General features: G+C 43.4%; 1 protein-coding gene across 1 annotated transcript in view; it reads right to left on the bottom strand.

Moving 5' to 3' along the window:
- Positions 1–25,525, bottom strand: part of ephb3a (eph receptor B3a) — a 37,008-nt gene that overhangs the window by 543 nt on the left and 10,940 nt on the right. Inside the window, exons 5-14 of the mRNA XM_085377779.1 lie at positions 22,015–22,350; positions 21,144–21,268; positions 14,658–14,814; positions 14,363–14,471; positions 14,002–14,054; positions 12,293–12,415; positions 11,368–11,615; positions 6,607–6,822; positions 6,168–6,317; positions 3,189–3,382 (exon numbers count right to left, since the gene is read on the bottom strand). Of these exons, the coding sequence (XP_085233905.1) occupies positions 3,189–3,382; positions 6,168–6,317; positions 6,607–6,822; positions 11,368–11,615; positions 12,293–12,415; positions 14,002–14,054; positions 14,363–14,471; positions 14,658–14,814; positions 21,144–21,268; positions 22,015–22,350 (1,711 nt within the window). The remainder of the gene's footprint in view (positions 1–3,188; positions 3,383–6,167; positions 6,318–6,606; positions 6,823–11,367; positions 11,616–12,292; positions 12,416–14,001; positions 14,055–14,362; positions 14,472–14,657; positions 14,815–21,143; positions 21,269–22,014; positions 22,351–25,525) is intronic.

Raw genomic sequence — 25,525 nt, forward strand, 5'->3', positions numbered from 1 at the left:
ATCTCATATCCTCTCTCTCCCTCCGTTATCTGCCCCGACATCACTGAGCAGCCAATGGCAGGTGAGCAGCAGCGAGCGTTCCGACGGCTCGCGCGCGCACGCGCAAACACGGGAGACGCTCTCTAAATCATGCTCTGACAACATGATCCGTTCCCTCTCCTCCTCTTCCTCCTGCTCCTTCTCCATCTATATCTCTAGCTGCTGCATACAGATGAGGCCATAAATTAATCATTGGCATGTCATCGGAACACAACAACAGCACAACATGCATACACACACACACACACACACACACACACCCATTGCCTTCCTATTTGCTCATCACAGCATTGGGTGCACCCTCCCCTGATGCATTAAAAAGCTCATTAGCAACCTAATTAAACACATTCCTCTCTTTTAGCTTCTCCTCAATCTCCCTTATTACTCACACTTCATCACCTCCTGCTTTTCCACATCAGCAGCTCTGGCTGCTGTCTGTCCTATCACCTACATTCCAGCATCCAGCTGTCACGGCGGGGTGCGCCGATGTGTGCGGAAACAGGACCCAAAAGCAGATGATGACGAGGAATAGTAATGATTAACAGAAAAGTGAACCTTTATTGCGATGACGGCAGGAAATGAACCAAGAGACCAAAGCAAACAGGCAAAACACTAAGAAACAAAACACTAAGCTGGCAAAACACTAAGAAACAAAACACTAAAGGTACTAAGACCAAAAACTATAACTATGACTGAGGTGGAAAATAAACAGGCTAAGACTATGACTGTAACTCTGGTGAGATAAACAGACGAACTGACAATGGCATGAAGAAAACAAAAGGCTTAAATACAGACATGAGGTGATCAGGGGAAGTGGCGACACATGGGGGAAAACAGCTGACAGACATAAACCTAATGACAGGACCAGGAGAGGAAAGCTAAATACAATGAACAAAGAACACATGACATTGTCAGAATAAAACAGGAAATGACAACACAACTTAACAGACCTAATACGTGATGAAATAAATAGAAAACCCCAAAACATAGAAAACCCAGGAACAATAACTGCCTAAACTAAAGGCAAATAGGAAATAACACAAACTAATAACATATCAAAAAATACAAAGAAAACTCAGAGTGCTGGGTCGGAGACCCAGCCTGTGACACCAGCCAAGTATAGGGGGAATTAAACTGAGGTCAGCCATTACATTTCCACACACAATTAGCTTCGCCGAGCCCAAATCCTGGCATAAGAATCGCCCTTGGGGCTCAGTGTTAGAGTGAAATTGTGAGCCAAGAAGCTGGCATCAGACCCGGATCCTCTGCGTACAATTTCTGCCTCATGTGACTCTGAAACAGGGTGCCATCGCCGACGTCAGAGGCAGGGGCTCGAGGACGTGTGCTCGTTTCGTTACGCATCGGTTAAGATGTAGGGATCTGGTACGTCTTAAAAGAAGTACTAATCATTAAAATTCAACAGTGAGAACAAGCTCGAAATCGAAGACGGGCGCCTACGAGTAAGCGAAATCTTTACACGTCCACGGGAAATGTCAGAGTCCGCTGTTTGCTCGCAAAGGCCTTCAGCTCAAAGAGGCATCCTCCAAGTCCCCCAAAAGCATAAAACAAAACCGAAGCCAACAAGCATGAACCCTGTTGTGCCTTTCCTTAGGCCAGCCATAATTTTCTTTACTGTGAGATCTCATTCCCACAACCCAGAGGCGCGGCGCTGCTCGTCCCTGCACCAGTCTTCATCCTGCACTTCACAGCCGTCATATGCAATACAGAGGACAATTTCGCACAAGGTGAAAGAGAAGGAATTGCATCACTGCTTCCTTGTGTTTGCACTATTTCTGCTCTTATTGCAGAAAGACCTCAAAAGCATTTTATGCCTCGGTTATACATCAGGTGCCAAGTCTGCCACAACACAGCTGGTATTATTTCTAATTAGAGTCCATGCTTCTGCATTTACTGTAAACTCTGGCTGCTGCTGCTGTGACCCAGGAATCCTCAAAACGGACACGAGCTGGATTCTAAATTTGCAGCCCCAAACACTCGTTTAGAACTTCCTGTGCATGGAAATCCACTGATATTTTATTTATTTTTTCTGTAGCAGCTACCAAGAAAAGTAAATTCAGCGAGTTTCTCTGAAGAGTTGCAAAATCTCGCGGCAAACTTGCCAAGGTGGTGACAGTGAAGCGCTTTGCTCTTTCCACAAAGGACTGAGACGCAACACTTTTCTAAAAGCAACACTCTCCATCCACTTTGCAACTTCTCTTCATCTACTTTAACATTAACTTCAACTTCAACATTGATCTTTAGCTAGAAAAAGAGAAAACTCTGTCTCAAAGTGCTTGCTGGGTGGTGGGAAAGTGTCTGAAACCTCCAGCCTTCCAGCAAGGTAATCAAAGTCTGTGATTCTAACAGATCTATACCATCTCTGGATGGAAGAGAAAATTTAACCGAACTTACTTGTCTTCCTATAACCGACAGAAAAACCATACTGAAATCAGCCCGACTCTGACATGTCACATGGACATCTACTTTAAATTTATCCTGCATATACAGTTAGATTTGAAGAGCAAACTTTCAGATTTAATTCAAGAGGTTTTTACTAAATATTTGAATGAACTGTTCAGGAATTGCAGCCATTTTTATACATAGCCCCACATTTTTAATTGGACGTTTGACTGGCAATCAGTTTTAATAGGCGGGTGAGACCGGTTCCCTCCTTGTTATTTCACGGTAAATGAAGAAAACATAATAAACAAAGTTCATTAAGAGGGAAGAGAGGGAAGCCATCAGTTCACTGAAAAACAATCTGGTACTTTCTTAAAAAGAAAAGAAGAGACTGGTCAGCTCAGCAAGACCAAAAGTGAACTAAAGCGGATGATCGCAGAGTTATTTACATGGTTAACAGAAACATCTTCAAAACATCTAAACAAATCAAAAAGAAAAAAGGAAAAAAAAACAACAACCTTGAACTAGTTTTTTCAATCACTATAGAGGATTCACAAAGTGCAAACCACTGGTTACACACAAGAAACAAGAAGGCCAGATTAAACTTTGTAAGGGAAAAATCTAAAACAACCTGCACAGTTCTGAAAAAAAAATCTTTGGACAAATCAAACCAAGATGAATTGACTGTTTGCCTTAATATGCAACTTAATATGCACTGCAACAAATCAAGGACCTAACTGTAGACTCACCCTGAGTAGGTGCTGGTCACCACCTTGAGGCTTGCGGCGTTGCGAAGCAGCTTGTCCAAAGTGCTGACGATTCGGGAGAATTTGGGCCTCAGGTTTCTCTCCTTCATCCAGCACTCCAACATCAGCTGGTGCAGCACCATGGGACAGTCCATGGGTGGGGGCAGCCGGTAGTCCTGCTCTACTGCTGTCATCACCTGAAGGCAAAGGAAGTCAATCTTAACAACTGGCTTGTCCACACAGGGAGTGTTTCACTTGTTGTGCATCACTTTGGTAAATGGCCTGTATTTATATAGCGCTTTACTAGTCCCTAAGGACCCCAAAGCGCTTTACATATCCAGTCATCCACCCATTCACACACACATTCACACACTGGTGATGGCAAGCTACATTGTAGCCACAGCTGCCCTGGGGCGCACTGACAGAGGCGAGGCTGCCGGACACTGGCGCCACCGGGCCCTCTGACCACCACCAGTAGGCAACGGGTGAAGTGTCTTGCCCAAGGACACAACGACCGAGACTGTCCAAGCCGGGGCTCGAACCGGCAACCTTCTGATTACAAGGCGAACTCCCAACTCTTGAGCCACGATCAAGAGTTGGGAGTTGGGAGTTTGAAGCTGACAGTTTACTCCTGACTGATGAATGGTAATCCTCTCATTTATTTACAATATCCAGTATGCTGCACTCTGAGTCGCTTCAATCACTCAGCTCTAAGTTGAGAAAAGTTTATACTGGAATTGTCTGTCTAAGTCTGGCACTTAAATAATTTTAACCGTGCACGTAACTTAACGGTCACAAAAATTTGTATCTGTAAGGTAATTTTGTTTGAGTCTCCACTAAATACTGAATGAAGCTAAAAGCAATAATATAGTATATTTGATGTCAACACTGACAAGGGTTTTATTACAAGTGTAAGATGGTGTAAAAAACTAAGGTGTAAACATGTTTCATCCTCAGTGCTTGCCAAGCTGTCTCCAAGGTAGGAGAAATGTGACCATCAACCAGTTTTCAGCCAGTGGGAGGGTACACCGACATCGCTAAAGTTAGCTAGCTAGTTAGTGCCAACGCTAGCTAGCAAGCTAGCTAACATTGGTTTGTTTTTGTTTTTGTCAGGTATTAATGTTATACTTGTGGCATGATTTGATGTTTGTGGATGCTGAAGTGTCTTGATTAGGTCTTTGATGTAAAAAAGGGTCGGAGGCTTGACGAGTTGTAAAGTTCTGCAAAATGAAGCAGCTAATGTTGATAATGGTCATTAGCTACAATCGCCATTTTCAACAAGCGCATTACTAGCCGTCTTTGGATTTGAAACAACACTACCCTGTTCATGTACTATGCAAAAAGTATTTTGTACTATGCAGAAGTGTACTACAAGAGATAACTGAAAGAATACACCATAATAATGTTTAAAATGTTTAGGCTGTTAGCATTTTAAGAGGAGAATACCATTTGTTTTGCAAGTTTTTGATCATTTGCTAAAGAAATCTGAAACTTGTTTCAGCTATTACTCTTCATCCTTTGTATACTTGTAAGAAATTTTAATGGAAACCTATCTTAGAGTTTTCAGAAATTATTGCATTAAGGGATAAAGTTGAGGGGTCTCTGAAATCATTAAATTTCCTTTGAAGACAAAGAACACCAATACATTTGGACACATTTTATGGCAAGCTTTCTGATAATTGTAAACCTGTCTCACTCTGGTCCATAATCATTTCCGCCACAAACACATTCAAATGAAGATTACATTTGAAATTTGCTATGCTAAATAAATATCAACCCAGAAGACTGTGCATAAGGATTTAGGCAAATTTCATGTGGCGCCTCTACAGAGTGTTACCATTTGGCTCTGAATCATTCGTATTATGCTCATTCTGTTTGGCCTTTGTTGTTGTGGTGTGAGAATAATCGGCAGTTCCTGTATTATCTCCTGCATTAGACAGTTCCTCAGCTCGTGCTGTCACACATTCCAATCTTTCTTTCAGCGTCTTAACAAAACTATAAAAACAATATTCTCAAATTTGTCACTTCAGAACTGGCATGATTGATGGGAGAAACAATAAACTGGAGGAAGAACACGTTGGCTCACGGATGCGAGTTCGCCTAGCAACTGCATTTGCCTCCGTAAGCTGCGTATGGGTTTTAACTCCCCACAACAATAAAAAAATTCCATTTGGGAACAATAAAACATTTCTGCAGCGCTTCTCGTCTCCCGCCGCTTGTTCTTTGATTTTTATGTCGTGCTTCTAGTCTGCGAGTACTTCTGTTTATATCTCGTATTTGTTGACTCTGTTGCTTATTGAGCGATGACTGTGGCACAAAGGCTATTGGGAACAATAGTGGGCTTCTACTTTGATGCTTTCATTACTGCATGTGGGTTCTGTTGTGAAAGTTATACATACATTACTGCCATTTTTCATTTCTGATCCTTTTTTTTCTCCTTTGCTTTATTGGTATCAGCGTTATAAGTCGTTTTTTTGAAGCTCAGTACAGAGCAGATATTCCTCAGAGAGTGAAGTGGAGGTGTACACATTGCTTCAGTACTTTGTTCAGGGAGGAGGAACCAAGAGATTTATTTTTTCTTTCCTTCGAGCTCACTGCTGCAGTTACAATGTCTGTGCAGTGCAGATAGCCTACAGGTACCAACACACGTAAAGAAGAAGGAGAGAAAAAGCCAATCCTGAGTATGCCTTTGTAAGTGTGAGGAGGGAGGCTTTGCAGTATGGATTTGTAGGGGGGTGGGCAGGCCAGGGCCGTAAATAAGGTGGTAAAAACTAGAACATAGGCACGCAGCTGCAACCAGCATCTGCAGTGAGGAGATAAAGACAGCAGAACAGGCCCGAGTCCAACATGTCACGCTGGAAATCAAAGCCACAGCAGCCTGGAGAAACTCTCAGCCGGCCCTAAACTTAGACATGAAACTCCTTCCATGAGCTTTCAGGCTATAGATATACGTTTTCTCGTGAGACTCTTGTGCTGACTTACATCCTGGTTGCTCATGTCCCAGTATGGCCGCTCTCCATAGGAGACCACCTCCCACATGACGATGCCGTAGCTCCATACGTCACTGGCAGAGGTGAACTTCCTGAAGGCAATGGCCTCTGGTGCTGTCCACCGAATGGGAATCTTACCGCCCTGCACACACAGACAGAGGGGGATGGTATCAGCACTCTGAAAGATACTCCAATCCTATAAGCGCAGGCACAAGCAGCAGCACACAAATGCAAAAAAAAAAAACAGCAAATGCAAATTTCACAGATGGTGTCGTGCGCCAACGTAAATATTGGCACACGTGAACAGTCACACATGCATTTATGTGTACATGTGAAACAAGTGAGTGGGGATCGAATTAAGACGCCCAATTAAACAAGCACAGTGTACACAAACGCACAGCGGCACACACATTCACGCGTATTTGACCAACCAGAGAGCTTGTGTAAGTGGGGTCAGCGGAGGTGTCGTCCAGAAAGCGCGACAGGCCAAAGTCGGAGACCTTGCAGACCAAGTTGCTGTTGACCAGGATATTTCGGGCGGCGAGGTCTCGGTGAACATAGTTCATGTCTGACAGATACTTCATGCCTGCAGCGATGCCGCGCAGCATCCCGACCAGCTGTGTCATTGTGAAGCGCCCGTCGTTCAGCTGCAAGCAAGGAAAAAAAAACACACATGCACACAGTCAGAGATAGAGGGGGAGAAGCGGGGAGGGTGCAGCAGAGGAGGCGGTTAATGAACAGGGAGTGGAAAATGAGAAAGAGAAAAGATGTGTTGAAACAGATGATAGGGGCGAGTACGGGAGATAAGAGGAGAACCAGAGGCAGGAGATCAGTCACCGAGGCCACGTAAACATGACATCTGTCATAGTGCTTCATGGCTCCCGCTGACAGTCACTGACAGCTGACCTTTTCATGCATGCTGTCCAATTAGCTGATTAATTAGAGTCTTTACTGTCATACTAAAGCTGGTATGGCTCGCCATTGACTCAACAAAACAATATAATAATGGGAGCCAAAACACTGCAATCAAAACCAGACCACTGCAGGTATTTTCCCCTCATTCACTGACTGACAAACTAGTAGCAGTTAAAGGCTGAACATGGCTTTGCTTTTTCTTCTTCCTGTTGACATGAGAATAAAATCAGCCCGTCAACAAAATCACTATGTCATGTTGCTCAAAGATCATTTGTAAAAAGAGCAAAGTCCTCGAGAAGCAGAGATTTGCCCTCTCGTGCAACATTTGAGAAGCATGGAAGTAATCTTAGATGAGGGCTTTCAGGGTTTAATTTACAATTCTCCGCATTTGTGACGCGTGTCACATACTCGAGATCGCAATAAATCAGCGCTCCTGACTCGCGAAGGCGCGTGTACCCTGATGTGTGGGAGCTGAACTAAAACTAATCAATTAACCAGTTAAAAAATGATCTGAAATTTCTGCAAAATTGAACGAAGCTACGGTGGGAGGTTTTCTCTCATGACCTGAATATCTAATCCGAGCGAAGGGAGTCACAGGGGTGGGGAAAATAAGAATTTTTTTCTCGACATAATCAATTCCTTCTTTGGCTCCGCGATGAGAAAGCAAAGAACACAGGACGTGCCATCGCAAACCCATAAACATCCTGCCTTGTAGTCTGCACACTCAAATGAAGTCTGACAGGCAAACAAGCCGGGATGGATGGATGTGTAAACAGCCGTGATTCATAGCAGGCCTTCAAAGCCACGGTGGCATGAGTGCATGTGTGTTATTTCTGTGTTTCTATAAAGTTTTCTACATGTGCATATGTCCACATGTCCGGGGGGGAGTCTGAAGCTCCACTGCGGGTGACACGCTTGGACAGTTTGTGCATGTGTGCGTGCACATGTGTGTGTGTGCATTAACTCAATAGTTTCCTTGTTAGAGCAGGACTCTGAGTTCCTCTGAGTCACAGGCAGTGTGACACTGGCGAGAGAGCACTTTTTCTGTTATCTGTAGGACAGCTGGCTGAGAGGAGTGGGTGAGAAGGAGGGAAAAAAAAAGCTCAGGCTGCACTATCAGATGTGGAGCTGCAAATAATGAGTGTTGGCGTTATCAGTTCATTATTTATAAATTGAAAATTAACTTGAAAATTGTGAAAGTGTCCAAAATGCTTAGAAAGGAGACGGCGAGTTGGCTTGATGATTGACAAACGAATAAAAATGACGAAATACAATAAAAACATATATCCTAAAACCCAAAGATTTTATACATAAAAACATCTGAAATCGTCCGCAGTAATGATACAGATGATTACTTGATAACTAAGATTAGAACCAACAAATGTTATTTTAACTGAGCAACTGAGAGAAAGAAAAGAAATCAGAGCCTTTGATTCTGAAAAACAGACTGTAAAGAACAGGTTTAGAAGATCTCCAAAAAGTTGATTCTGTTCATCTGGACGTAGCGTTTTGTGGGAGAAACGTTTCGTCACTCATCTGAGTGACTTCTTCAGTCTCAGCTGACTGCAGGTTTCCCCAATCTTATAAACAGCCCACTGAGGAACAATGGGCTGGGAGGTCAGTTCCTTAATTCCCCAACTCTCTGTGAATGGTACTCATGACCACTGATCAGTGGTTGTTGATCAATGGTCATGAGAATTTGCATAATTAAGATCAAGGAACTGACCTCCCAGCCCATTGTTCCTTCAGTGGACTGGTTTCAGTCATTATGCAAATGTACTGTTTATAAGATTGGGGAAACCTGCAGTCAGCTGAGACTGAAGAAGTCACTCAGATGAGTGATGAAACGTTTCTCCCACAAAACGCTACGTCCAGATGAACAGAATCAACTTTTTGGAGATTTACTTTCCTGGATGATTGAGCATGCATCAAGAGGTTTAGAAGATATTTGTCACTATTTTCAGGTTCATGTACTTAAAAAGTGCTGCTGCACAAAGTAAATCTAAAGTATTTTAATGATTTGCCTAAATTATTGACTCATTAATGTGCACATCGGTTTAATGTGGCAGCTGGACAGGAGTTTAATCACCGATACCCTGCTGAAATGCTTTATATATAATAACACAGCATCATATATTAGTAGATTTACAATCTAAAATCAGCATATTTATATCATATCAGTGTTATCAGTCCGATCTAGATGTTGGGTAATGCAAGCTTAACAGCACTCTGGTCTGATAGCATTCGTGGTGTCACAATCATATTGGAGTGTGGCTGTCACCGCCCAATGCTCCCTTCCCTGTATCGAAATGTAAACCAGCTAGCCCCCGCTCGCTAATTTCTGGCACTGCCGAGGTTAGCTGAGCTCAGTAACCCACTCTTAAAGAACCGTTAAAGTGTCACCAAACATGTTAAGTTCAGATGAATAAGTCGGTCTCTACCGACTGGTTGGAGAAAAGCGTGGAAATCAACTAGAGCCAGCCGTTCATCGCCAATACGACGGTAAACTTGCCCCTCATGTCAGCGGTTTCTGTAAAGCTACTTATTCAGACAACATTTATAAATGTTATTAATTAGTTACACAGCGACTAAACGTAAAAAAGGAACAAGATTTTGAGTGATTAAATCTCAGAAGCTACGACTGATGAATATTTATCATTTATTCCATCTCGACAAATAATTATCAAAACTGATTAATTCCCCGCTGATCGAGAAAAGGAAGTGAGGGCTCTCGTGTGGAGCTGCAGCTATTATTCTTATTGCTGATAAATCAGCTGGTTTTCAGGTAATTAATGAATCCTTGTAAACTCCGATAGATCTTTCACAGAGTCAGAGAGGACCACGTCAAACCGCTTCTTTTTAAAACAAATATATTAGCACTCTAAAGTCCAAAAGGCTTTGAATTGAGAACGATTTTTAAAAAGAGATCAAATTGTGCTTAACAATTAACATCCTGAAAACTGAAAAAAGTGAAATTTTTGATTATTTTATTTTGTTTGAAATGCACAATATTAACATGTACATAAGTATTAAAAGTACTGCATTGATAAGTATTGAGAAGTTTGAAATTCTTCTTAGATCTGGCCACTTGACCAGTCCGAGCGATTGGGGTAGAAGGACCTTTTCTGCAGCACTCCACCAATCAGGCCTGTTTGGTAGAGTGGCGAGACTGAAGGTTACCCGAAGGGCTTTAAGACCATGAGAATCAAAATACTCTGGTCTGATGAATCAAACATCGAACCCCTGGCTTGAATGCCAAGCATCACATCTGGAGGAAACTAAGCATCACCTGGCTAATACCATCCCTACAGTGAAGCATGGTGGCGTGCTGTAGGGAAGGTTTTCAGAAGCAGGAAGTGGCAAACTAGTTAGGATCAAGGGTAAGATGAATGCAGAGATATGCAGCCTAGATGATAACCTGCTCCAGAGCGCTCTGGATCTTAGCGTGGAGCAAAGGCTCATGTTCCAACACAACAACAACCCTGAGCACACAGCCAAGAGTGGCCTTGAGCAGCTTCAACAAAGTACTGAGCAATACTTTTTTAAACTGTGTGACGAATTCTCTTTAAGAGAGAACCGACATCACACCAGGCATCAAACCCACCGAAACCAGCTCGACAAGCTGGTCAGTGTCGCCTTTCTTCAATATCATTAACAATATCCCCCGAAAACTGCTATTAATACCAGCATCAGAGCATTTATTCATCGCAAGCATGAAGAATTGTCATTTAGTCAAAAAGCTGCAGTAGTCTTCTTCACAGTACAGCCACGCAAGAAAACACATTTTATTGGATGTAAATGACATGTAATAGTCCCCACGCAGCTGGAAATGTACCTTGTGATACCTCATTTCTCATCCCGCCTTTGTTCAGCGTTTTGTGTAGGTGGTCTGAACCAAAAACTCTGATCACTAATGTATTCTGCGGTGGTACAAAGACTCTCTAATACACTGAAGCAAACCTATCCAAAGGTCTGCGTGTGTGACAGTTTTCCACCAGGAGTTTGTGCACGGGAAGAGCCTGTCAGCATCACTCAGTCACGTCAAGCAGAGACACTATGCTTGTCTCCAGGCGTTATATTGCGCATTTAATCTCTATCACTCAGCAAGTAAAGAGCCTCGGGGTGTTTTACAGAGAGTAAAACATTCTGATAACCCAGAGGTATCGTGAATGACTGTGTGTGTGTGTGTGTGTGTTCCTCTCAGCTTTGATGCAAACAGAAAGCAATCTTTTTTCTGTCAGAGGTGTTGGGCGGCGCACGCCTCCCGCCAAGCTTACCCTGAGGAAGGAATCGAGCGCTCCGTTCTCCATGAATTCGGTGATGATGAGGACGGGGCAGCTTCGCGTCAGGACGCCCTCCAGACGGATCACGTTGGGGTGGTCGAACTGACCCATGATGGAGGCCTCGGCGAGGAAGTCCCGCCTCTGACGCTCGGTGTAGCCGGCTTTCAGCGTCTTGATCGCCACCACCATCTCCCTGCGCCCGGCCTGCTTGAGACGCCCGCGGCACACCTCGCCAAATTCACCTGGAGCGAGGAGAACGAGGTGGCGAGAGGAGGGGTGGGGGGTGATGGAGGTGGGCAGGGGTTGAGTGAGCAGAGGAATGAACGGGGAGGAGGGGTGGCGGGAAAGAGAGCGTCAGGGAGAGTGCGGGGAGAGGAAGCGTTACTGGTCGGACTCGGGAGTGAGTTGAGGGTCGACTTCGACTGTGGGAGAGAATTAGAAAAGAGAAGACGGGGGTCGCTAGTGGGGTCAGGGGTCGAAGATGTTGGGGAGAGAGGGAGTGACTGGTATAGATCGAGTGTGCAACCTGGGAGGGGTGCAGGGAGACAGAGGGTGGGCGAGGTACTTGAGGGTTTTGCATTTGGTGCCTGAGTACGAATGTTTACAAGGGAAGGAAAGACAGAGAAGACAGGAAGGTTGAACGAGCGGGAGCAGACTGTCATTTGAGGTGAAGTTAGGACACAACATGCTGCTGGAAAGACAAGAAAGAAAGAAATAAAGGAAGGAGGGGCGGAGAGCTACAGAGAAGTCCTTCCCACCCACAGCTCTCATGTGCACTCTGAATCCTAACCTTGCTCTCCCACAGAGGACTCTCTAACAGAGCAGCGCCCGGCCTTGATGGCATACTCTTGCTCAAATAAATGTTTAATAAAGGTAAATTATTCTGTCCACTTGGACAAAAAACATCAGGGTTCTTTACCTGCGCCGATGACTTCTTCTATTTTTACACAGGAGATGTCTATTTCTTTGGCAAACTCGTGGACTGCGTCATTGGGGTCCTCGTAGGTGAAAGGGTCGATGTACACTTTGACCCCCGGAGAAACTAAAAAATAGAGAAAAATGGAAAAAATCTGCATCTTTAATGTCGTTCATATGAGTTCATCTGTTAAAAGCAAAGCTTTGAATACGGCAACGGCTGAATAATATGAGTGAAATCAATGCTGCAGTATAAATAAGACATGTTCCTAGCTATGCTGTGTTTGATCCACGGATAGCAAAGCCAGACGATGAATCCACACTGATTCATCTCAACAACTTTGTGGCGAACTGCTATGAGATTCAGCATTCGTGTAATGAAAAGGATAAATCCTAATCCTAAAGATCGGTCTGACTTTTCTTCTGATGCACGAGTGGACATTTTTTACAGAGTGGCCACATATTGAATAAGTGAATCGAAATATGGCTGCAGTGAGAAGATTTCTAACATACAAAAACAGAACATAAGATATAAAACACGGAAAAATCCACTTAATTCCTACATGAACATTTACACTGATGTAGGAAATTGTAGGCATCTGCCCACATGTGAGTTAATCCCAGGATCAGGTCAAAATTTAAGGCCTAATCGTGTAATTTCCTTCTCAACACATACAAGGTTTTAATAATCACACCACATGTTATTTTCAGAGACCTTATAGTGCCATCCTGAGAGCACTTCTCTCTCAGACTGAAGGTTTGCTTGTGGTCCCTACGGTATTTAAAAGAAGACTGGGAGGCAGAGCCACCGCCACCGCATCCACCACTCAGCATTTAATAATTAGCTGTTATTCATCTCTGGCTCTCTTCCACAGCGTGTCTTTTATCCTGTTTTCCTCCACTCATTCCCAACTGGTCATGGCAGATGTATGCCGGACATTTTCTTCCTTTTAAAAGGGAGTTTTCCCTTCCCGCAGTTGCCAAGTGCTGGCTCATAGGGCATCGTATGATTTGGGGGGTCTTTAATTTATAATATAAAGCACCTTGAGGCGACTGCTGTTGTGATTTGGTAAAATTGAATCACTGAGTTTAGTTTATAATAACTGCAAGTGACACTATTGTGCTCAGACAGAGACTCACAGCACAGCAGTAGATTCTTAGTCCTGTTCTCCTACTGATAGCGCCTTGATTAAGATCTGTGCAGCGAGGCTGATGTTTTGCATTAGAATCTATCAAACCTATCAAAACAAAATATAGTTAACAAACAATTCATTTTGCTTTATTTTTGGCCTTCAAATGACAGCATCCCGTCCACAGGCAGACAGAAAAGTGGAGAACTTGAATGACATTGGGGAGCTTGCAATTCATGCCATGTGTGTTTCAGGGGGAAAAAATAGAAACCAAACAAATGACTTTCCGCAGACTGAAATTTCATCAAGCAAAGACCTCGGAAAAAGGTTGCATTAACAAATATTTTACATTTCAGTGTGTGGGCAGCCCCTCCTCGTCCAGTGTGGAATTATTTCCCGCTGCGCACGTATCTACTTCAACTCAGATGATCTGTGTGCTCGGACCTCCTCCGAGACAACAGGGAAATGTTTTCCTGCCTCAAACAGGTGATTGGATAATTGATTGAATCAGTGGGCTAACTGTGCTGGCATGAGCAAAAGTAGCACAGAGGAGACGGTTTCCAAGCTCAGCACATAAACTTACTGTATTGCTGCAGTTTCTCAGTGTACTCCAGCTCTGACCCGCTGCGCTGCTTCCTGTAAACAAGAAGCACATGAGAAAAGTCACATTGACATAATCAGCCCTGGCCAGCTTTCCAGGTACAGTGAATCAAGCTAACGTCTAACTGCGCTATCAGATAATCACAGGCTGAGGACGAAACTCCTGGCAGCACATCTGCTTTTTCCTTTCTTTGTTTCCCCTCTTTTGGAGCTGATTTGTAGCGGCTAACAGTTTACATCCTCTGAGAGCATGTTAAAATTTAATGAGCGTCTTTGTTCAAAGTCTAACGGACAAAGTGAAAACATGTAGTTCAGCCTGTCGGTAATGAAAATCAAACACTTACTTAAGGCAGACAACAGCGATAACCACCAAGGCAACAATGACCACCAGACCCGCGGACGCCGAGCCGATGATGAGAGGCAGCTGGTCCTGCACGGACTTCTGAGGGTCACCTGGGCCACGGAGACACACAAATGAATGCATAACAGCAGAGAGATTAAAGGGTGGCTCGCGCTGCATGCATAATGGCTACCAATTAGGGCAGCCATAAAAACTATCAAGTCTGAACCCTCATTAAGAGAACCGCTGCAGCAGATCATCAGGAACAGACGGTAAAGTGGGAGAGAACGAGTCCGTACTGTGGAGGCTGGTGCTGAAGTCCATGGGGTTGCTGTAGCGTCCATACCCAGCAACGGTGCGTGCTCTGACCTGCACCACGTAGGGCGTGGCAGCCCGCAGCCCCTCCACCTTGGCTGAGCTGTGCTGGGAAGTTACAGTGTGTGACATTGCCTGGCCCTGAAGGAAAAACATAAATATTAAATATTAGTGCAGCAGGGTTATGTGTCTCCATCTTTCTATCCTCGCTTAGCTTCACAAACTAATATCATACTTTGAAAAAATGTCGTGTCATAATCTTCTTCTTAGGGATTAAAGGATGAATTCATTATTCGTGGATGTGCCAGTCCTTCTTTTTATTCTAACAGACTAATAAGTTTTGCTCTTGCTGCTTTCTTTAGTCTATTACAGGCGTGGCAAACATACGGCACGGGGGCCAGAATTGGCCTGGCGAAGACTCTCATCCAGTCCGCTGGAGAATGTGAAGGAGGACATACACATTGTGGACTTTTGACTCATACATTTCATGGCTTGTAAAATGAGTTTGACATCCCTGGTCTGACCAGCTGGTTTTTTATTACTAATAAATGAGCCATTGCTAGCTGAAGATTGGCAATTTTCTTCTAGCTTTAGTGTTATAGACCCTTTTACAGTTTGTAAACAGTGATTACGTAGGCAGTAAAAGAGTCTGTAGTTCTTTTTAGTATATAACATTATCCTGGAAGTGTCACTTGTGACCACAGTACTTGGTGTTTAACAAAAATTGCTGTTATGTTTTAAATTCAGACGATAAGTGTTCTTTAAAACAAATACAGCTGAAGATGAACTCATAAAGAAAGAATCAAACCTGTGCTGATATTCAGTGTAGCAGGAGTAGGTCTTAAAATTTTAAAATGACTTAGCATTTTACTCCCCTGGCTCCTTTATCTGAAAGTCAGCAGATTTTTTTTTTTATTGGGCTTTTTCTGTGAGACGACTGAAATACGGTCTGCAGTTAATGCAAGCTTTAGTGGTAGTCACGTTTTGTACTACAACATAGAAAAATCCAAGTTAATACCCCTCTTGTGTATTCTGAAACTGTAACCAACCCAAGCCAACACAGAGGAGCCAAAAAAACTACAGCTTCTTTAATGGCCACTTGAGGCTTGCTCTAAAAGTGACTCAATCTCCATAGACACCCATGTTAAAATGTCCAACTTTACAGCATTAAAAACACATGTTTACAGCCTGGCATTAAAAAAACAAAACAGTTTGGGCCTCTGTGGATAGTTTCCCTCTTTGTTATAACTGTATCCACCGAATACTGGAGTTGCATTAATACAGTTTATAGAAGCAGCTGCTGAACAAGCTTGTTAGTGTTTGCACTGTTAGCACTGTTCGAACTATGGCATCAAAATAGTGAGATTTTGGAGACACATGACCTCTAACTACTTGACTAACCTGACTGTCATTTGGACAATGCAGGGTCAAGCGAACAAGTTCCAGTCACGCAGGCCTACAGGCTGGTCAATGACAAACACTTGTGTATGACTGGGTGGAAAAAGCCTCCTTGCGATTTCTTTGGCCACTACTATGTTGCTGCAGTCGTAGTTAGAAATTGAAGCGACAGACATGTGTAAAAACACTGTCCAACTACACTCTGAGCTGTAGTGAGACTGTGAAAAGAGCAACACAACATATAGACAGCAAAAAATGCAAATTGCAGGCTGCACTGATGAAGCTTTTACCTAAAAAGTGAAAAATGTTTTGTGATTTGCATCGTGACTTTTCTTGTTTTACTGCTGCTGTTAATGATTAAAGCAATTGCTAGAAAATTTTTTGTGAAGTATCTTCTTTTCAATCGATTTCAACCTTCAGGACAGGGGCGCCACCAAGGGTGGTTTCAGGGGGGGCACTGGTCATCCCCCCACAATTCTCCTGTCTGTCCAGGAAGGCCCTGGCATATTTTTCCATATATTTTTTTGGTTGTTGTATCACATCCAGGGTTTGGGTGTGACGCATTGGAAAGTAATACTTTAAGCTTGATTTAGACTTCTGTGGGAAATCTTCATCCTATCTTACAACATGACTGGAAGTCCCTCTTAACACTTAACCTTCCACATATCTTTTCTCCCAAGAAATTTAACTACATGGCAGGTCAAAGCTGCCCGGAAAGACTATGTTTCAGTAAGAAATCTACGTCAGTTACTGTTAAGAGAAGAGGTAACTAGCGGTTTACAGCTTTTGAGGACTGAACATACAGGGAGTGCAGAATTATTAGGCAAATGAGTATTTTGTCCACATCATCCTCTTCATGCATGTTGTCTTACTCCAAGCTGTATAGGCTCGAAAGCCTACTACCAATTAAGCATATTAGGTGATGTGCATCTCTGTAATGAGAAGGGGTGTGGTCTAATGACATCAACACCCTATATCAGGTGTGCATAATTATTAGGCAACGTCCTTTCCTTTGGCAAAATGGGTCAAAAGAAGGACTTGACAGGCTCAGAAAAGTCAAAAATAGTGAGATATCTTGCAGAGGGATGCAGCAGTCTCAAAATTGCAAAGCTTCTGAAGCGTGATCATCGGCCAATCAAGCGTTTCATTCAAAATAGTCAACAGGGTCGCAAGAAGCGTGTGGAAAAACCAAGGCGCAAAATAACTGCCCATGAACTGAGAAAAGTCAAGCGTGCAGCTGCCAAGATGCCACTTGCCACCAGTTTGGCCATATTTCAGAGCTGCAACATCACTGGAGTGCCCAAAAGCACAAGGTGTGCAATACTCAGAGACATGGCCAAGGTAAGAAAGGCTGAAAGACGACCACCACTGAACAAGACACACAAGCTGAAACGTCAAGACTGGGCCAAGAAATATCTCAAGACTGGTTTTTCTAAGGTTTTATGGACTGATGACATGAGAGTGAGTCTTGATGGGCCAGATGGATGGGCCCGTGGCTGGATTGGTAAAGGGCAGAGAGCTCCAGTCCGACTCAGACGCCAGCAAGGTGGAGGTGGAGTACTGGTTTGGGCTGGTATCATCAAAGATGAGCTTGTGGGGCCTTTTCGGGTTGAGGATGGAGTCAAGCTCAACTCCCAGTCCTACTGCCAGTTTCTGGAAGACACCTTCTTCAAGCAGTGGTACAGGAAGAAGTCTGCATCCTTCAAGAAAAACATGATTTTCAAGCAGGACAATGCTCCATCACACGCGTCCAAGTACTCCACAGCGTGGCTGGCAAGAAAGGGTATAAAAGAAGAAAAACTAATGACATGGCCTCCTTGTTCACCTGATCTGAACCCCATTGAGAACCTGTGGTCCATCATCAAATGTGAGATTTACAAGGAGGGAAAACAGTACACCTCTCTGAACAGTGTCTGGGAGGCTGTGGTTGCTGCTGCACGCAATGTTGATGGTGAACAGATCAAAACACTGACAGAATCCATGGATGGCAGGCTTTTGAGTGTCCTTGCAAAGAAAGGTGGCTATATTGGTCGCTGATTTGTTTTTGAATGTCAGAAATGTATATTTGTGAATGTGGAGATGTTATATTGGTGTCACTGGTAAAAATAAATAATTGAAATGGGTATATATTTGTTTTTTGTTAAGTTGCCTAATAATTATGCACAGTAATAGTCACCTGCACACACAGATATCCCCCTAAAATAGCTACAATTAAAAACAAACTAAAAACTACTTCCAAAAACATTCAGCTTTGATATTAATGAGTTTTTTGGGTTCATTGAGAACATGGTTGTTGTTCAATAATAACATTATTCCTCAAAAATACAACTTGCCTAATAATTCTGCACTCCCTGTATGGGCATTAATTTTTTAATTAAATTTTTTATTGCATGAAGCGACAACATCGTGATGGTGAAATGCAAACTGTAACCCAGACAGCAACAAACGCTAACATAACATCGACTCCTTGGAAGTGTGTGCACAGAGAGTAAGCTAACACAAAGCTAGCCAAGAACCCATAATGATGTTAAAGCTGAGTAAGTGCTGATCACAGCCCAGCAGCCAGACCCTGAACTTCAACAGGTAACAAAGGCGGTGATGAGCATTCAGGTTTCCAGCACTCTAGCCTTGATATCTCCTTATAGATAATTCTAAAGTAGCAATTGTGGAGATCCCTTTAAAGTCTCTTAGGGTTAGGTTTCAACTTTGCTTTGTGGTGTTAGTTTCTTGTTCATACATAAAAACTAATAGAAAGTTAATGTCTCTTCATTAGGATGGGGATTTGTGTTGCTGTATGGAGGTGTAGCCTCGGGTTTTTATGTGGTAATTATGTGATAATGCATTTTAAGTTATTACATGGATTAATGTAGCAGGTTTAAGTAGTGTAACAAATTACTTTCTCCAACAAGTAATTAGATAGCACAAAGCATTACTTTTAAGAAATGTAATGAGTCATGAGTAATACACTACTACCCCAACAACGGAATACATGTACCGGCATAAAGTATAATACAAAATATGAGTAACTGTATTCCGTTACAGTTACCGTTTAAAAAGGTGGTATTCAGAATACAGTTACTTTGTTGAAGTAAATGGATTAAACTGCGGTCTTTTCTTGTTTCATATGTTAGGCTGTCCTCTCTCTGTTTTTGTCCCCTCTCTCTATTTCTGGTCATTTCACGCCGATGAAAACCCAAACAAAACACGCAGAGGCTCTAATGCCTGGGAATCAATCTCGCAGCACATGTCACCTCTACTTGCAGCCCGCATAATGATGTTAAAAAAAATATTTTTAAAAATTATTGTTCAAAAAATTATTTAACATGAAGGCAATAGGCAGAGTGTTACAGGCATAGCCCTAAAGAATGTAGCCTCATGGGCAGTGTAACCCAGTTGTAAGTAAGCTATTAAGACTCGAATGTACACTGTGTTCGTGTTTTTCTGCGAAACAATAAATTCCGTTGGAGCAGCCTTGCAACGCCTCTCTCTTGCTAGAAAGTATATCCGGACAACAAAGTAAAGCTATTTCTCGGCTACGAGCCCGACACGGAATCCGAAGTATTAGCCAGAGGTGCCTTTACTACGGTTCGGAGCCGCGGACTTTTTTTATATACGCGTGGAATAGTTTTCAATACAAGATCGCAGCAAAAAGTGCAGCCTTACCTAATGTCCACCCTACTGTTACTCATTTTATATCACGATTTAAAAATCTAGTTGGTATTGGTATGGCAAGTAACCTTCAGTAATAGTAATAAATCACACAGCAATAGTACATTCATGTAGTTGTAAAAAGTTTGATAATATATAAAGTAATCCAAAGTATTCAGAATACGTTACTTTCATTGAGGAACGTAACGGAATACGTTACAAAATACATTCTGGGGCATGTATTCTGTAACCTGTAGTGGAGCACAAGACAAACAAGTAACATCACGGTGCTACACCCATGACATATCTGAGAGTAAACATCTACCAACAAGTGAAACTCGAAATGTTTTAACACAGGAGATTAGTGGTAGTATGTTTATAACATTAACTAATTCAATTTTTGCTTAAAAAAATAATAAAAGGTGTGTTCATTTATACAGATTATCTTGCTGAACAAAAAATAACAGGCAGCACACATCTTTAATTCATTGTTTGAAATTTTCCAGTTTAACCAAAAAAACCTGCTACTGTGGCTAATGGTGCTACTATTAGCAAACTAGCTATTGCTAGCAAACGCCACAGATGAAGTTCACAGCTCTAACTGAGCTTCTGTTACAATACAGTTTAGTATTTACTCTAACTGAAGGGCGAAGGCAGTGTTCAGCATTAGCACAGAAAAAAAATAAAAGCTGCACTTTAGAAATGACACTTTTAAATCACAGATTTAGTTTATTGATGCACAGCGGCTCACTAAGTAATATGCTAACTATGGCTAACACTCCTAGCACCTACTGGATCCTTTTTTTAACTAAAGATTTATTCCTATGCATATTAAAGTTCTGAAGCTCAATCATTTCTACATTCAGAGCCGTCCAGAAAAATATTGGACCTGCCTCAACTTTTCCCACAATTGAATGTGAAGTCATCCAGCAAAGCTAATCAAATGCATGCAAATCACTTTGTGTACATGAATGGAGTAATTCTAACATTTGCATGACAATTGCAGAGATGGAGGTTTAAACGACAGAGAGATGATGCTGCTGTGAAATATTCATGAAATTCTCCCTGTCAGGCTTAGAAACGCTCCGTGGTGTTTTTGCCTGTAAAGCTTTAAAAAATAATGGGCCTGGTACCAAACGCTGGACTTAGCAGAGCCATTGCAGAGCTTTATTCTTTTAATATAGGGGTGGCAGTATACTCGGATGTTTAGCCATCCGAGTTTATAAAATGGCCCTAGGGAATTTGATCAATGCAAGCGATGCAGCATCTCCACAACCAGTTGCTGAGTTTGCATAAACGCTTATAATATAAACGTCCACCTCCATCGCAGCATTACACCAGTGTCCAAAATATAATCTTGGTCAGAGTAAATAAGACACCCACTATGACCTACATAAGGCAGCAGCTATAAAGGCAGAGCTTACCCTCTCGTGGTATTTAATCTCATAGTCCAGGATGACTCCATTGGGTTTCTCCGGGGGCAGCCACGACAGGCTGAGCGTGTCTGAGGTGGAGCGCATTAGATGGACAGTTGGCACTGCTGAAGGTGCTGTGGGTGGACATCAGAGAGAACAGTATATTATTACACTGGTACTGGAAAGTGTGTTCATATCCAAGTTGGCAGGTCCTCACAGTAAGTTGCCAAGATTTTTCCTCTTCTGAAGTCACAAACCATCCAAGTAAGATAATTATTATTCAAAATTCTTCAACCTGAATGGTTAAAGAACAGTGGGACGCAATTCACCTTCACCGCTCTGCAGTTTATTGATTTGTGAGGCCTGAAGAAGACTCAACTGACAGCCATTGTCCTGGGCCCATAAACTGCAGTAAGGTGGATTAAGCGCAGGTTAACTGGGAAAGTAATTACAGCGTGTGAAAAGCGCTCAGCAGTTTGGTTGATGATGACACTGCAAATATTAAGTGGAGATGCTGAAAGGTGACATTGGCAGTGATGTAACGTAAGACGCCTGGTTGACAGTGGGCTGAATGCTGACACTGGCGTTATAGTGTACATTTTACATTTTATCTGCCTTTTCCTGTAACCCCCTCAGAAAGGCTGAGCTCCTGCTCAGTCTGTCCATCTGTCGCTTTCAATGAGCTTGTTCAGCAATGTTTACTCTTGGTGTTAGCACCGCTCTGTATCCTAAAAGCTCATTAAGACACTCATAGACATTGACTGAACGTGGGATTCACTAACCAGCCTGTTTCATCGTGATGCTAAGTGGTATTGATTGGAGCTACTCTATGAATGAACTTGTGGAAACATCCAGTGTCACTGACAGATGTTCTACTAACCGGCTTGGTTGGTGGTGATGTTGACTATGGAGTATCTGGGTGGGGTTGTGTTTTTCCCGGAAACCCCGTTGACAGCTTGCACCTCGAAGCTGTAGCGGGTGTGAGCCTGCAGGTTCCTCACCACCACCTTCCTCTGCCTCAGCCCCAGCCGGCGTGGAGCGATGTCCACGTTGTCATCGCAGCGCGTGCACGGGCTCCGGTCTCGGAGGCATTTCTTGCACACGACGTTATAGACGAGGTCACTCCGCCCACCCGTGTCCTCGGGCTCCTCCCACTCCAAGGACAGAGAGGTCTCGTTCACGCTGGATATGACGTTGCGAGGCGCCGAGGGGATCGCTGCACAAACACAGACGCGCACGTAGGTGTTAAAACAGGTGGGCAGGCAGAGAATAAAAACACACAGTGAGGCTTTAGTCATGCTCCCTATGCAATGCTGGCATTATCCTCCCCAGTGGTGTAAAAATCCTTTAATATCTCAGGAAGAAGATGTGCTGCTAAGTGTACTGAAACAGACAACATGTTAAGAGAACACAAACAGAAAACCAGCAGCCCTGTAGTCCATTCCTATGTATAACCACACTCTCGGTGCTTATGGAACTTAGCTAATCTACTCTTGATAGAAATTCATGTTCTCGTGCCAGTATGACCCAAGGCCACCGCAATTCAATAAGCAGTGCTACGTTTTTGAGTCAAGAGCCTTTAAAACCTGGATAAAGTATGATAAACCAGGAGGGAGGCAACACAGATTGGTTCAACAGACGTGCTTTTCATCCTGTTACAGGGAGAGAAGAGAAGCTCTCTGCCTCTAAGCTTCCAGCAGAAGAAAGTCTAACCTGTCTCACAGCAGAAAGAGAGCGAAGGGGGGGGGGGCTCTCTCAAGCTATCAGCTCTGAAACCGCCTGTTCACGGACTTCAGCTCAGCCAGCTCGCCCTGAGCTGGGTTTCACTCACCCTGTCCTTTCTAATTAGGCAGGCACAGTTCAGAGTGGAGGCTCTTTTAATTGGACACCCATCTAAAACACACGCTGAGTCCAAGCTGCCGGCCATTGACTGGCTGAGCCTCTCTTGTGCAACGCACACAGCTTCCAACACAAAGCGCAGGCTGCCTGGCACAAGCCCTGACAGACCGCAGGGACAGAACTGTCAGGCCTGTGTGTTTGTGTGTGTTTGCATGTTTAGTCGAAGGCGGTGTTTGTGTCCCTGCCCGCCTGTCTGCACACACTGGTCGGTGTCAGAGTCCACAGTGTTCCTGTGACGAGGATCTGGGGGAGACAGTTGCGAGCCGTGTGTGTCACTTAACGTAGCGAAAGGCCCCTGGGGCCTGACTTTACACGGTCAAGGCAGCACATGTCGCTCTCCATTAGCACGACTGGGGCTGCGGCTCCTCTCCGAGGCCCTTCCATGCAGAACAGGCACCGACACCGCGGTCAGCACCAGACCCGATTACTTACCACCAAACTACCGTTAAATTTGAAACGCTGACAGACGCGTGTTTGCCATTTTAATGTCAAACTGAGTTTTGAGCATTGTGTATTCGGCTTCAGAGCCTAGAAAGAGAAAATGTTTGACATTTGAGAGCCCTGACGATTTTACTGACGCGTTACCAAGTGGAGCTTTTTATCGACCTGTACGTTGTTGACACATTCTTTTTTCATAATTTCAGCACGTAACATTATGTTGCTTTACTATTCTACTACATCCCTACCAAGGTAGGCCCACCTGCTGCTACTTTCCACTCAGAAAGTGAGTTGGTCCTGTTACTATTTCAATTTTATTGAGGGAGAACTGAATAAAGATCATCCCCACTAACTTGAATACATATTGCTTGCCTGGTGCATAAAGAAGAGCCCCAAAAGTAACCCAGCTCTTGTTCCATTTGTGTTTCCCCCAATGGCTCCGCCCTTATGTTCCCACTCCAACTATGAAGACTTTGTGGTCACATGACTGCTAACCATGCGATAAATCATCTGCCATTTAAGACATGTGAAAAACCCAGTCTAACATTCCTATTAAACCAGCAACCATCTTGGCGAATGGTTGCTGGAAGGCGCTGTGAAACTGATAACGTCTCAGTCACACGGGATTAGAGACTGTTCAATGACCCCCTGAACCATTGATCACTAGGAAAAATGTCTTCCTCAAGCAGCTGGCGAAAACCTCTAGGCGAATGCTTTGGTCACTAGCAGACTGCTGCAGTCACCTTTAGTTTGCATAGAGGACGCCAACTTGTCTCCTATTTCCAAAGCAGCATTTAAAACGGTGACAAATGCAACGTGAAACAGAAGCTGTTTACCTTCAAAGTAAAAGTTGCACCTTTTAAAAGGCCTCAGCTGCAACGCTGAGCACAACTTTTACTTTGATGATGATGATGAACGTTCTTCTGTTTCTGGTTAACACTGAACTTTTCAATGCCTTCCATGTAAACTAGGAGCGAGCTGCTGGCGACTGACTTCAGCAAGCATAAGGAGGTTTTTGGTGCAGCATCAATGTTTGCAACTTGCAATTTTACTCATCGACTGCCAGCAGCATCCAGAAACCACTTCACTATCGGTCATTAAATATACGTTTTTCTTCTCCTGACTGGTGGTTGTATCGTGCACAGCACAGTGGACAACTCCTGCGTCACGAGAAATCTGAACACACTGCAGTTCAGCAGCAATTAAAGTCCTCTTTCCATGCCAGTGGAAGATTTAAAAAACAAAGAATATGTTTCTCAGATTTTTAAAAATCTTGTCACAAAGCAGGGTGTTGCGCTGTAACTGGGTCTCTTGATGTAATCATGTTTGAAACCCAGCACTGGGATTTGTCGTGAAGGCAGAACAAGCCCTAGCACTGGGTGATAGAGGCGGTTCGGTTAAGGAAAAATGCAACCCGACAGGTTGCCAAAGTGTTTGCTGGAGGTTGCTGGCTGCTGCTAAGTGAAACCAGTGCTGCAACCGGAAGTGGTTATCATGGGAGACCCCGAGTTGTCTGCAAACAACCTGCAGCTTGATCAGGTTTGGCTGCAGGAAACTGGCAAAACCTTTAACTGGCTTCACCATTTCTCTTTCTGCTGTGGTGATAACCACCAACTAAAACCAAACACAATCACGTGATTTGAGAAAAAAACATGTTAACATAGTCCACTCCTACAATCATGACAAATCGACACTGAAGTGTGCAGACAAGCTGTGCAGTTTCGTGTGCCGTTCTGCTAAAACAGAACCCAAAAATGTAATCATTTCAAGCAGCATCAATCTAAAAAGTGACAGAGTGTGCAGAAGCACACAGCAGCGAAAACGGCAACATCCTAGCATCTTCCCCCAAGCTGGCTTTAAGCCTATTTACATACATTGTTCCGATGAAGTGACACTTTCATCAGAGTGAAAGATTTACACCCCACAGGGAGCACTAGTGTATTGGGCACAATCACTACTTCTCTTTTTGGTATGAACAGATTAAAATGAAGCCCCTACAAACAAGTCACAACGAGCACCAAAGATATTCCAAATTCAGACTATTTTTCCAGTCT

Source organism: Diplotaxodon limnothrissa, linkage group LG18, assembly GCF_057381915.1.
Source record: "Diplotaxodon limnothrissa isolate DT_005_m linkage group LG18, D_limnothrissa_male_GT1.1, whole genome shotgun sequence".
NCBI lineage: Eukaryota > Metazoa > Chordata > Actinopteri > Cichliformes > Cichlidae > Diplotaxodon > Diplotaxodon limnothrissa.